Source organism: Hyaena hyaena, unplaced genomic scaffold (assembly GCF_003009895.1).
Source record: "Hyaena hyaena isolate Hyena2069 unplaced genomic scaffold, ASM300989v1 scaffold_72, whole genome shotgun sequence".
In the NCBI taxonomy this organism is placed as follows: domain Eukaryota; kingdom Metazoa; phylum Chordata; class Mammalia; order Carnivora; family Hyaenidae; genus Hyaena; species Hyaena hyaena.
The window spans coordinates 649,518-663,660 of NW_024080703.1; the positions used below are offsets into that span (position 1 = coordinate 649,518).

The following is a 14,143-nucleotide window of genomic DNA, read 5'->3' on the forward strand; positions in this document are numbered from 1 at the left end:
AGGGAATGCAGGCAATTACAGGCATAGAGGAATGGAATCTACAGTGCTAGGGAATATTAAAAGACACCTAGAGTTTTAGTGAATCAAGTGACACCTAGAGTTTTAGTGAATCAAGTAGTGGGGAGGTTTTAAGATGTCTCTCCCACTTCTGCTCCAGGAAGATGAAATGGAAAGCTAGCCAAATTTTTGCATTCTGTTGAAAAAGATTTAGTTACTCTGGATTAGGTCTGTAATCTCAAAGTCAATTGCTAGCATGGTTTCTTAGTTACAGTGGTTAGGACTTAGTATTCCATTCCAAGATTAAAAAACACATAAAACACATATTTCAATTTTCCAGTAATATGGGTTTCTATCCAGATTGCACGGTATTTTCACACCATGTTCTAGCTCATGTGTATTTGGGTGGGTGGAAACATTTAAAAAACTTGTCTCATATTTTAAGGAAAATTGGAATGCTTATAAATGGAAATCACGATTCTCAGGGTAACCTAAAAACTTTTAGATTTTCATGCTTATTTTTTTAAAATACAGAAGTACAATCTTAATAATGCTGATGAATATGACTACCACGCCACTCAATTTTAAGTGAGGAGATGCTGGTACTGAAAAAATAATTTGAATCTAGAAGAAAATGTCTGATATATGATTATGGATAAACTCTGGGCTAATAGTTAATAACTGACAAAACGCAAGTGGTATTCATTTTTGGCATGGTCTTGTGGCCAAAAAACATCTCAGTCACCAGAGGTGAAGTAAAGAGAGAAGATGTGGCATTTCTGAAAGCCGAGGGCCACACCTAGAGCTCTCTTAGTAGACCCTGCTTGTGATTTATACTATTTTAAGCATATGCACACAGACATATATACACATATCTTTCCCCACTCTGGAGAGCTGTTGTCAGCCAGGAATTTCGTGAGGTATAAATATTTATGAATAACAGTGAAACAATCATCATTCCATTCTTGAATAATTTTGAAGTGATTTCTATGTGCAAAAGCTGTAGTAGGTATTATGGGGGTCTGAACAGAAGTAAAAGCCCTAGGACTCTTCCCTACAGAAGTTCATAATGCAGGTAGAAAAGGAGACAATATTCAGTTACAGTTAAATAATAATATAAGATCGTTTAACAGCAACAAGCAAACCAAAAAGAAAAACCCAAGGAGAGTACCAGTTTAGAGGAAAGAGAGACCACAGTAAGCTGAGCGCAGAGAAATTATTCAAAAATGTCTATTGTGTGTGACACTTGGCTGGGCACTGTACACATTGAATTAGAGTCACTACCCTTAAGATTTGAAATAATTCATGATGGTAGTCATGGGGCCAGAAGTAATGTCTTATATCTAAGCCAATGAAGAACATTAAATTAGTAAATCATTTACATTATTAACGTAAAAGAGGTGGTAAAGGAAGAAGAAGCTTAGAAATTATTTATTGTGGAAAATCATTCCCTCCTTTTGATTACAGTAGTGAATGCTTTGCTAGAGAGGTGGGTTTTCTGGAGCTGTTCAACACAAAAGTCTTTTTCAACGAAATATTAGCAGGTCATGTATCTTTTTAGTATTGTATGAAAAAGAAATCTACAGCATTGACCTAAAACCAAAAAAATACTTACTCTTCTGAGAGCCATTGGTCTTAACTGCTTCAGACACATAGTTTTGCAAATGCTTCATCCCAAATTACACATTTCGTCTGTGGAATCCACTGGCAAACACTTGTGCCTCTTAGAATTGCCAACTTCTATATTCAGAGTAGAACTCGTCCATAGTTTATAGCAGAATGCCATTAGACCAGAGGTTAAAACACTTGGCTCTATTTCTGACTTCGACATTCTTCCTTGATTGCGGATCACCAAAACAATATTATTATGTCATTTACAAAGTCAATGGTTACATTTTAAGGATATAGTTCCCATCTCCAAAAATGCCTACCTTGTCTTGCCTACATTGTCAAAATGATGGCATACAAGACTGTCTGGGAGTTATTATTAATATAGCTGTAGCAATTTCTAAGAAGCTAGATTATTAATTAGCTTTGCTCAAAAGAGGAAAACATTAGCCTTCAAGAGTAAAACAAAGGTGGAATTACTGTTAGCTCTTGCTTATCTATGATATTTAGGATAACGAAAACTATCAAGATATCAACTGTGAAATCCACAGTTAATCCAAATCTCTTTTCAGTTACAGTGATCCTCAAACTCATTGTTTCACCAAATCTCTCACTGGAGCAGTTAACAAGTAGCCACACGATTGAAGTTTGGCTCGTTTTCCTTTCTCTTGCCCTCCCTCTGGTGGAGGTGTTAATGAGTGAAATGCCCAAGATGGGCAGCTGAAGAACTCCAAGGGTTTGCATTCTCCACCAATTACACCATCAGCCTTTGGAATGGTGAGTGACTGACTGGCTGACGGCTGCCACTTTATAGATGCCCAGTGTCTGCTTTAGAATGCATCTAAATGAGAGCGCAAAAATTAATAAAATATTATTGCTCATGCTTTCAGAAAAGAAATGACCTAATTTTTAACTGGGTTAAAATGTTGCTAATATATAACAACAAAAGGTTATGAAGAGTAGGGTTCCTGGTTGGGGAAACAGGATAAACACTTGCTTTATAATAAGACACACAATGCAATCAGAATAATATTTTTACATTTTGAAAGTCCCTTCACACGTATAATGTCATCTGACGCTCTCAACAGCCCAGCTAGCTAGGGAAGGTGCTGTCCTTCCTACTCGAAGATCCCAGGAAAGGACCAGGACCCAGGTTTCCCAAATCTTTGTTCTACACTACTGTCCCTGTCCATCCAGATAGGCTAACACACATAGATACATATGATAGCAATCTATCATAATGGCTGTTAAAAACATTCCCCAAAATGAAACATCATAATCATGCCAAACCCAGAGGGAAGATTAAATTAGTTACCCGCAAAGCACAATAATCAGCACATAATAAGCTAAGTTAAATGTTAATTAATATTGTTGTTATTATTATTAAAAACCATGTTGGGTAGTATAGTGTTGTGAAGAAAAGCACGAATTCTGGAGCTGATCTCCTGGGCTTAATCCTGGCTCTGTCACACAGCTTCTCATTACGTGTGTGTAAAGCTCTTGAAGGAATGCCTAGCACAGAGGGAGTGCTTTATAGATGGCAGCCACTCTTATTACTGATAGCTCTAGTACTTGGACACATAAGTAATAATTTGCCTTAAGTCACAAGGTAAATGATGGAGTAAGACTGTAATCTTGATTGCTTCCATTCACATCTTACAGAAATGTCTTTCTAGGTTATGTTATTTTCCCACACTTCCTAAAATGTGTTAACCTCTTTTTCATGCTCCTTCCATGGCCAATATTTACTCTCCTGTACCAAACTGAAAATCTTTTTAAAAATCAACATTTATAAAAATTTCCATTGCAAAAATCTTAACCCTAGATGTCCTCAGTGGTGAAGTGCTCCATGCATGCTCATTTGCATTTGAAAAGAGCTATTTTGTGCTTGAAATTGTTTTCCCTTTCTGGACATATTCTATAAGCCCACTAGAGGTACGCTACTTGAACCCTGCATTTCTATTCACTTCTTGTTAATTTACTCAACAGTATCTAGAACTGGATACTGCTATAGCCCAGTAGGCTATTCAGTAAATTACCAAGTGACTGGCAGGCATTCCCTCTATTTTATTCTTTTTTTTTCCCCTTTGTTATTGGCTGACTAGTTTTGTCAGGGGGCTGTCACGAACATGCAAATTTCACGGCCATATAAAGATGATCCAGTCAAAGCCTTTCCTCTAATTGAGGCTGAGGATTTGGTTGTATATTCTAAATGTTTGGCACCTTCCACCCTGAGGAATATTAAACACTGAGACACAGGTATTCGGGCTCCAGGGAATGGTGTCCCCGGCCCCGCCTCAATCGAGAAACAGGACCAAAGGCGGTCGGCAGGGAGCAGGGAATGGGGGAGAGGTCTTAAAAATCTCAGGGGATAGAGCGGTTAAGAAAGAGAAGGAAAAGGGAAGCAGATCCCATAGCTTCTTGGTTTTGTTCCTTTTTTTCCCTCAGGATGATGGTGGCAGCTGATCAGACACAATAGCTGGTGGTCCCCCGCCGGAGTGAGGATCCAAATGACCCTCAACAGCACCTACAGGAGGACTGGGAAAGGGAGCAGGGTGTGTCTGGGAGGGGGTGAGGATGAGGGTGACAAGGTGACAAACGCCGCCACCTCAGCGGGCTGCCCCACTCCAGCCCGACGAGGACCGGAGCGGGTGAGCCACCTCCCCGGGGGCTCGGGGGGGGGGGGGGGGGAAGCGGAGACAGAGGGGCGGTGGCTTTTCCTACCGGGGGAGGGGCCAAGGGTGGAGGGAAGCCTGAGTCAGCAGCGCCTGATTGGCTCTTCTTCTCTCGCCGCGTCTCCCGATTGGGCCATTTGCAGCGGGAGATGTTGTGAGGCGCGGTGGGGCGGAGCCAGCCGCCCGCGGTCTGAGGCAGGCCCCGGAACTGGGTGGGGAGGGGCGGCGGCGGGGCTCTGTCCCCCGAGCGGCTCTGACCTGTAGAGTGGAGCGGCGCAGCCACCTCTCCCTCAGTTCCGCTAGCCGCGCCGGCTCCGTTCAGCAGTCTGCAGATTTAAGAAGGGAAAAATAATTGAATGAATCACGCCTCGCTGCGACCCCCTTCCCCCAACAGGAGAAGCTATTCCGCTGTTGGGCGTGAAAAGGACACTCCCGTATTATCTTCAAGTCACACGTCGCATCTCTGCTTCTTTCCCCTCCCGTAGCAAAAGGAAAAAAGGGGGGGGGGAGCAAAAATTCGCCAAGATATGGTCTCCGCAGTCTGGGTGGGACCTGTAACCCCTCACATTCGCGAATCCAGCCATAGAATTGTCCCCCTCTCCGCCCCTGACGCCAAGCACCGAGTCTTCCCCAGTAGAAACCTCGGCTCCTGGCCTCTCCCGCTCTGCGCTCGGGAGACCGGAGAAGGCCGGGGAGGGTTTGTAGTGAGCCCGGCTTCTGGGAGGGGTGCTGGGGCGGGGGGCGGGGGGCGGACAGTGAGGGCTTGCAGGTCGGAGACGCCTTGGGAGGGGGTTGGCGTAAGTACCCCCTGCCCCGGCTAATCCCCCTTCTCCAGCGTCGGTTCCCGGGACCGTATTATTCAAGACAGAAAATATTCAGCCTCAGAGCCTCCCCTGGGGAGGGGAGGGGAAGGAGGTGGAGTGGGAGGAGGTGGATCCAGGGAGGAAGAAGCGAGAAATCCGCCCCCGGGAAACAGCTCGGCGCGGCTGCGGAGCGAGGCACTTCTGTCACTTGGCGATCGCGGGCGCCCGAGCGCGGCCCCGGCCCGGCCCGGCGAGGCGAGGGGAGAGTCCGGCGGCCGCCGCCCCGCCCCACGCCCTCCCGCGGCGGCCGAGAGCCCGGGGCCGGCCGGGGCAGGTCGCGGCGGTGCCTGGGAGCGGCCGGCCGGGGGCGGCGGCCTCGGAGCGCGGCGGCGGCGGCGGCGGCGGCGGGCGGGCAGCGGCCGGATCGTCTTCCCGCGCCGTCCGGCTCGCGCCGGGCGTGCGGGGCGCGCTGCCTGGGGCCGGCCAGCCCCGAGCGGATCCTCTCGGCCGGCTTTCTCCGGTGCGTGTCCGTTTTACTTTCGGCCGTAGCCGACAGGGCGCAGCGCCCGCGGGCGGGTGTGGAGAGCCCGGCCCGCCGCGGGCTCCCTCCCTTCCCGCCACCTCAGGCCACCCCGCCCGGCGCTGGCGCGGGGCCGGAGGGAGTCCGCGGCGGGCGCCCGGCGGGGGCGGAGGGGCCGCGCCCGCGTGTGCGGAGCGAGGGAGGGCCGGAGGAAGGAGGGAAGGGCACAAAGGCCGGCGGCGGGCGCCGGGGTCCGGCCGGCCGGCCGTGGAGGAGGGGCGCCTCGCGTCCGCTCATGAATATTAACCGAGCCTGCGGCCTAGCGCGTCCCGGCCGGGCCCGGCGCCCGGCCCGCGTCCCCGCTCCTGCTCGCGGCCGCGCCGCGCCAGCTGGGCCGGGCGGGCTGGGAAGGGTAAGCGCTCCGTGTTTGGTTGTGTGTGTGTGGTTTTTTTTTTTTTTTTTTTGGTCTTTCCCCGGGGTCTCCCGACACCTTTTGAAAAGTACATATTTGGGCCGCCCTTCCCGGGAGAACGAGATCACCGACCCGCCTCTGGAAGGGGCGGAAGAAATAGTGGTAGGTGGGTGGTGGTGGTTTTCTTTTTCCTCTTTTTTTTTTTTTTTTTTCTTCCCTAGGTGGCCCCAGGGAAAGGGAAAGGTGGCGACGAATGGTAGTTTGGGGAGCAGCAAGTAAATAAAAGTTGCTCGGGGTGCGGCTTCATTTCTGTCGCTCCGGAATAATGTCCCCGAGTCCCACCCGTGGCCGCGCACACCTCCCCACCCAGCCCCGCCGCGGGCCAAGCAAAACAGCCGCCTCCTCTGGGGCAGCCTCGGGGCGCGGGGGCGGGCGCCCGACTCCCCCTGCTCGCCTGCGAACGCTGCCGGCCTCCGAGGCTGGCTTTTTGTTTTTATTTTGGGGGGTGGGTGGTGGTGGTGGTGGGGAGCGAGCAGCGTTTTTGGAAAGCAGAATTCCATTTTCATCTCGCGGGGAGAAAACTTCCGCTGAGCCCAAGTGTCTGGGTGATGCCAAAGAGCGTAGACACTCTCTCTTCTGCCCAGAAAAGACACTGATGAAAATGCACTTGGAGAAAAGGGAAATTCTTTCTTGAAGGCTGCACACCAAGCAGGCGTGTTTGACGCTAGCACCGTGCAGTTCTGATGCGTCCGTCTCTCTCCCTCTCCCCCCCCCTCTTTTTTTCCCCTGGTTTATAGGAAATCAGGAAAATTCTCTCTTGGGAGGATTCTTTCCTCTTTCGTGCGTGAGGTTCATCAGCGTGGCCCGAATAATCTTGCCAAGTGTCGGAAAGGCGAACTTGGTGTAGACATGTGGCAAGGCTAAGGTCAGCGTCTGCAGAAAGTTCATGCCCTTGTAACCATTCCGTTCTAGGAGAGATCTCTCTGGAAGCTGACGCTCCAGCCTTCGCGACCCACTCGGATTCTTCTTGGTCTCGGAGTCGCGCCGAGGAGGAGGAGGAGGAGGAGGAGGAGGAGGGGGACCGCCTGCTGCACTTGGCCTCATTAGCTGCCGAGAAGACCCATCTTCTTTGTTTTTTTTTTTTTTTTTTTTTTAAGTCTCGAGAAATGGACGAAGACGGTGAAGTCAGTTGAAGTCCGCAGAAATCATCAGGGCGTTTGGAAGGCGCTTCGTAAAAACATTTCATTCCCTGGCACATTACTTGTTTCACGAGTCCCGCACCTCCTGGGAGCCCGGCGTGGAATTCTTCCCTTTCTGGTGTGTGGTAGCATTCCTCCCCCCAATGTGGACTCCAAAGGGTTGGTCCCTTCTTTGTCGTTTGAAATGAAATGATGGCCACACGTCGGACTGGTCTACCGGAGGGAGATGGTGACAAGCTCAAGGCCTGTGGGTCCCCCACCTGTGAGGTAAGCGCAGAGACGGCGTGTTGGGCCCCTGGCTGCAGGGTGTCCTGCCGGTGGGGGCAGGAGAGGCTCTGGGTCCTTCTGGACCGGTTTGTGGGAATGCCCGGGCTTGACCTTTGGGCGGTGCAGCCTTCCCCATTTTTGTTTCCAGGAACTTCAGTGATTCTTCTGCGAGAAGGGTTTCCTCACTTTGCAATGCCCCATCATGCGCTGTCACCTCAGAGCTGGGGCTTCTCCCACTGCAGGTGGCCGGGAATATTTCCAAGCGGCTCTTTTTCCTTCAGTCCCCGTCGGCCAGGAGTTTTGGAGTTGGGCTGCTGACGGGGTGCCTTGGTGCATTTTTGTGTGTCTGTATCCAAGATTGGCTCTCGGAGGTGGAGAGAGGGCAGCTGGTATTGCACCGGGGACTTAGTCCCACTCTGGCTTTGATGGGTGTTCTGGCTTGCGGTTGGTGTGGGTCTCTGCCTCCGGTAGGAAAGCAAGTCTTTTCCCATGGACAGTTTAAGCATGGCCTTGGAAAAAAACGAAAAAGATTTATAGAGTTGTAATTCCAACTGCCTGAAAAATCTGCCTTTGCTGTTCTTTTATTTATGCCCTGCCTTTCACTGCTCAGAAGTTCAGAAGTTCCGGGAGCGCCACCCCCCCCACCCGGGGGGGGGGGTCAGGTGGCTTGCATTGGCCTTAGCCCATCATCTTTGGGAGGGCTCAGAAGATTCTATGCCAGGCTTCCTGAAATTTTTTTGAGTAGGCAGGAAATCAGAAAATCCATTGATTTATTACACCCGTGTGCCTCGTTGCCTCTCCTATTCTTTTTTTTTCCTCTTCATATTTGGAATTCTGTAGTGACTATATTGCGTTTACTTCATCGTTGGGGATTTCTGTAATTTGCTTGCTAAATGTACTGAATATTGTTATCCTTTAAACTTTTGAGCCAGTTCTAGCGGCTGTTATTTTTATTGACAGATTGGATAGATAACAGTAACATCCCCCAAAGAGCCTATACTCTCATGTCTTTTGTGCCCAGAAGTGTTACATTTTAACTCTACGGGCCACCAGGTCTAGTTCTGAGGGTGTGAGTTTCGGTATTTTAGTAAAAATGAATCAGGTTAAATTTTTGTTTTTAAAGCATGTAGAAAAACTTGCTTCGTGTGTCTTACTTCATATTGGATTAGAGAGTCTATGTAGAAAATACAGGGAGGTAGATACAGTATACCATTACTGTACATGCTATTAGAACCATAGGTTTACAGTTAGAACAAGTGTTTTACTTTTTGACACCTGTAAACACCTGCTTGCAGGTAAAATGTGATTAAGTATAACACCACAATCCTCTGATCATGGTAAACCATAATAACTCCTTTTGGGAGGCCTACCTACAACTTGGCGATTGCTTAATGTGTATTGTAGTTACATAATAATATGTACTGTGGTCCCAGAGCCTTATTTGTCATTGTCTTGTGAATACTTTAATTAGCATGCTATTTGCATTATATTTGCAAAAACTAATGTTATTTGGGTTTTTTGGGGGGTTGTTTTGGGGGGTCATTTAAGGGATGTCCTGAAACTAAGAATTTATAATAGACACATCTTGTCCTTGGCTACAAAGCAATGTTTCCAGTTGCAAACTGGGCTTATATTAACACTGACAGTTAAGTTTTTTTTTTTTTTAAGGGCTGTGAAATTTGTTTTCATTTGGATGTTACTGCTGGCATGGCCACATTATTTCTAGTTTGGGGAACAAGAAACCATTATATTGCCCGTATTTTGCTCATTTAAGGATTATACATACAACTTGAGTTTGGTGTGAAGCTATAACATTGCTTGGGTTTTTAAAGAATAGGTAGATAGCTTACGTTCTATGCAGAAATAGAAAGAAAGAGGCTATGTGCCGTCAGACAACATTTTAAAATCTCAGGGTAAGGAGTAATTATTGCCTGTTTCATTGTCGTGTATTTAGCTCTCATTGATACTTCTGAAGCCTGTGAAACCTTGTGAATATTTATTAGTAATAAAAAGAGGCTTGCCCCTGGAATGGTTTGGGTTGATAGATATTTAAGTCTTTGAACACTGCAATTAATTTTTGTGTTTAATTTTATTAGAAGTATTACATTCTAAAGTAGTATTGTCATTCTTTAAAAGATTCTAGAAACCGATAGCTATGTTCCTAAATGTGCGTTTGAATAGTAGATTGATACGTATTTTTATCTAACAAAGAGATGATCATATGTGTCTTAATATTAATGCTGTTAATCAGCCAAGAAACTTAACTGTGCAGGACAGAAGAAATTGATGCAGTGAATTAATAGAAATCTCTGATTCAGGATTTATCTAATTAGCTAACTCCGCTTTTTATGGATCAGGTCTGTTGCTTTGTTGGAAAACATTCAGAAACTTCTCGTTCATCTGTATTAGAATCTAATTGTGTTGATACAGGAATAAATGTAAACACCCCCTCCCCCAAGAATATATTGGAAGGTTAAAAACCAGACATAATAGACAGTCCTCTTCAAATAATGAATTGTGACAATTCAGTAGAATGTATTTGGGGATTGGAACGTAAGGATGGCACAGTTCAGTTCATACAGAATTATACACTTTACATGTCTGAAAACATGGTTTTCTACACTCTGGCTGGCTAAGAGTGTGTGTGTGTGTGTGTGTGTGTGTGTGTGTGTGTGTGTGTACAGCCTGATCTGTGAAGTGTTCCGACAACCAGCCTTGAGGAGCTTTGCTTATAGAATCACTTAGTTTAGGCCCTGTGATCTGATCACCTCTTTGATATCCTCTAGAGCTCATCCTTGAAGGTTCAACTTGATTTTTGTTGTTTTTTTTTAACCAAAGATGAAAACTTTTCCCTCAGCTTTTTAGACCAGGTTATTTCTCCTATTTCTGATATTTATTTCGCTTTTTGTCGCTTTTTGTAGGCCCTCGTATTGCCCAGTAATAGAATTTTTAGCACTTTCACTGTCTGTTGTCAAGACAGACTTATTTACGAATGCTAATTAATTTCTTTGATCTTATGGCGGACCTCTTCATCCAGGCTAAGATTATCCTATGACTACAATGTACCATAGCGGATGAAAGTCCATTGTGGGTTGATTTTGGGAGTGTAAATAATACAGGAAGGCATTTTCCTGTGTGTGAACTCCTTTTGCTCTTCTCTCTGGAATATCTGGGCCCTTTGCTCTGATCCCAGACCCCCTTGTTGCTTCGCACGCGCTATCCTGTTCTCTCTCTCTCCCCCTTCCGCCCTCCCTCGGGTTCTTCTTCCTCCACTGCCCCTTTCATGTTGGCTCTACCTCGAGCCAGACTCTTGCCATTCCTCTACTCTTCTCTTTTCTCCCTGGGTTTCGTTTTACACTCTCCCATGGCTTTAATCTGCATGCTGCTGATTCTAAATTTATAGCTCAATCCCAGGTTTTATAGTTGCTCTTCAGACCAGTGGAGCCTTTTGCCTATTTACCAAACAGTTTTTTTTTCCCCTACAAAAATGCCCAAAGGCATTTCAAACTTAACAAATTGGACTCCTCTTGCTGAGTTCCTTTTTTCCGTGAGTAGCACCGCCACCTCTTTATCTGTCCCCATCAAAACCCAGGTTATCACCCTTGACCCCTCTCTCTCCACGTTCCTCCCATCCCAAGTCCTGTCTGCATTCCAAATCCCACCGCCGCTACCTGAGCTCGGGTCAGCGGCATCTCCCGTCCCAACTCCTCCCCCAGTTGCCCAGCCCTGTCACCAGCCAACGCTCTGCCCGTGCAGGGGTCAGAGTGCCCGGCCTCCACGTTCCCCTGTGGAAAACAGTTCTCTGGCCTCCCATTGCCTTCGGAAGAAAGGCACCTGGCCTGCCCTTCTCCTGTTATGTGTCACCGCTTCCCACGCTTCCAGTCCTGAACTGCTGTCAGGGCCACCGGGGCGTCACATGTTTCCGCCTCGGGCCCTCACAAATGCTGTTTTCTTTCACCCTTCCCTCCAGCCACCCCTCCGTGCCTGATTTTGACTCATCATTCTGGTCTTTCCTTCAACATCACTTCCTCAGGAAAGCTTTTCTTGACCCTCCGAGACTAGATTAGTGGCCCCCGGTGGGTTATCCCCCAAATACCCTGTACTTTCTCAGTAATAGCGTTCACACGTTTCTTTTTCTATATTCCCCCTTCACTGCAACCCCCATAGGATCAGGTGCCATGTTTGTTTCTACTTTGTCATAGTAGGTGTTTAATAAATATTGGCGAATGAACGAGTGCCTACATAGGAAAGGCTTTAATTTTTATTCAGAGTTCACTTAGATTCCGATACACTGTACTGTCTTGATCGATCCCTCCTTCTCAGTCCCTGAAGTTTCCTCAACATTCTGGCCTGCTAAATCTTCATATATAGCAGGGCTCAGTTGGACCTTCTTTTCTTCTTTCTGTGCTCAATTTTATTTATTTATTTATTTAAAAAGGGTTTTTTTTTTTTAAGTTTATATATTTATTTTGAGAGAGACAGAGATAGCGCAAGTGGGGGAGGGGCACAGAGAGAGGGAGAGAGAATCCTAAGCCAGGCTCTGTGCTATCAGTATCTGGGACTCGAACCCACCAAACTGTGAGATCATGACCTGAGCCAAAACCAAGAGTCAGACGCTTAACTGACTGAGTCACTCAGGCACCTCCGTTTTATGATTTTAAATATCAAGTGGAGTTCCACAGTGTAGTGGTTAGCACTCTGGTTTCAAATATCAAGTATATACACCTATGAGTGTGTGTGTGTGTGTGTGTGTGTGTGTGTGTGTGTCCACCCCTGTTTGAGTTCAGATTCCTGCATCCACCCGCCCGCTCAGCCTCCATGTGGATAGTAAAGAGGCATACGCGGGCACCTGGGTGGCTCAGTTGGTTAAGCTTCCAACTTCGGCTCAGGTCATGATCTCACGGTTCGTAGGTTTGAGCCCCGCTTGGGCTCTGTGCTGACAGCTAGCTCAGAGCCTGGAGCCTGCTTCGGATTCTGTGTCTCCCTCTCGCTCTGACCCTCACCTGCTCATGCTGTCTCTCTCTCACTCAGAAATAAAAAAAAAAAAAAAAAAAAAGAGGCCTACAGAAAACCACCTGTGCCCACCTTCCAAGTTTTCTTCTCCCCTCAAGCACCAGTACCCCTGCCTTCCAGCTCCAGTTCGGGCTTCTGGAGTGATCTTTGATCTCCCTCATGCATACCATGCAAATTGGGTTGACTGTCTCTCAGCCTCGGTACTTGCCAGCTTGGAGTTTGTTCTCCACACAGTAACCAGAGCGGACCTCCTGTAAATCAGAGCCTGTCACTCCTCTGCTCACATTCCTCTGATGGCCTCTCATTTCCCTCAGGGGTAAAAGCTGAAGTTCTTACATGCACAGTCCGCCCTCCCACCTCCTTGACCTGACCTCCTGCTGCTCTCAGTCTCCTCCCTCTGTACTCGCCATTCTGGACTCTTGGGTGTGCTCCCTGGGCATGGCGTTCCCCAGAGCCTTCCCACTAGCAGTGCCCGCCACGGGGACACTCTCCCTGCCCGGCCTCTGCACGGCTCGTTTCCTTGTCCTCTTCAGGTTGTGCTTTGAAGTCACCTGAGGGAAGCCTTTGCTGCCCATTAGGTTTTGTTGAAGGCCTCTCCCCTGTTCCCGCGACACGACCTGCCCCCCTTCCTTGCTGTATTTTTCTCCCCTGTCACTTCATCTCCATCTGACACAGCTTATCCATCTGATTTTGCGTTTTTATTTGGACAGATCATATATCTAGAATGTGTTCAGTGCACTTTGTTTTGTTGACGTTGTATTTTCTGTGCCTAGAAGAATTAACGCCTTGCGCATCATAGGCCCGCAAGTATTCTTTTTTTCCAATGAGTGAATGAATAAGTGAATCAAGACTAAAAAATTCCAGGGTATTATTGAGTTTCTCTATGGGTACATAACATATGAATGCTGACTTTAGATGATACAGAAGCGTGTGGTTGATTTTGTCTTTGAGACCTCCATATCGTTAGGACTAACCGCTGTTCGCATGTTTGGTGCCTTTTTTCTTTGCGTCTTTCTTCCCTTTGGGAAGCTGGTAACCAGGTAACAGTAACCCGGACAGTGTGTAGCACAAATGAATGAAATAATTTGCACTACGAGGTGAGATAATGGTAATTAATAGACCAGTGGATGGGGAATCAGGCTGGCGGGGAAACTATAAAAAGATAGTATGTCTGTATTAGTGATCTTTTTGTTCTTAAAATGAATGGCCGATATATTAGTGCCCTTTACTAAATATTGTTAATATCATAAACTTTTCATTGTAAGTTAAAATTGATCACAACATTGACTGTGACAGAATGTTAGCAGTTGTTAGTTCTAGATGATAATAATTTGGAATGATACTATTTTTGTATTTTCTCTTTTTTGCTTAATTCCAAAACTATCATAAAAAGACACCATTTACAGATTTTAAAAAATAGGCAATATGTTACTAGTCTTGTGAAGATCTGGTTTCTAGGAAACCTAGACTGCTTAAGATGATACCTAAATACCTTTTGAAAAGGATCCACACTACTCAAAACAATACTTAAGTATATTTTTTTTAAAGCATGTCTTTTTTGTCAGTAGAGGCCTAGGATTCATTCTAGGCTAGCCGTAGGACCTTGTAATCTAACACTGGTATTTAAATACGTGTTCCTTTGTATACTT

At 46.7% G+C, this 14,143-nt stretch overlaps 1 protein-coding gene across 2 annotated transcripts in view; it reads left to right on the forward strand.

The window, feature by feature from the left end:
* Positions 1-5,528: 5,528 nt before the first annotated feature.
* The window catches only part of ARHGAP21 (Rho GTPase activating protein 21), a 136,818-nt gene continuing 128,203 nt past the window's right edge, over positions 5,529-14,143 (forward strand). For both annotated transcript variants that reach the window (XM_039233045.1, XM_039233046.1), the window contains exons 1-2: positions 5,529-5,603; positions 6,988-7,481. In XM_039233045.1, the coding sequence (XP_039088976.1) occupies positions 7,404-7,481 (78 nt within the window). In that variant the 5' untranslated portion in view covers positions 5,529-5,603; positions 6,988-7,403. The remainder of the gene's footprint in view (positions 5,604-6,987; positions 7,482-14,143) is intronic.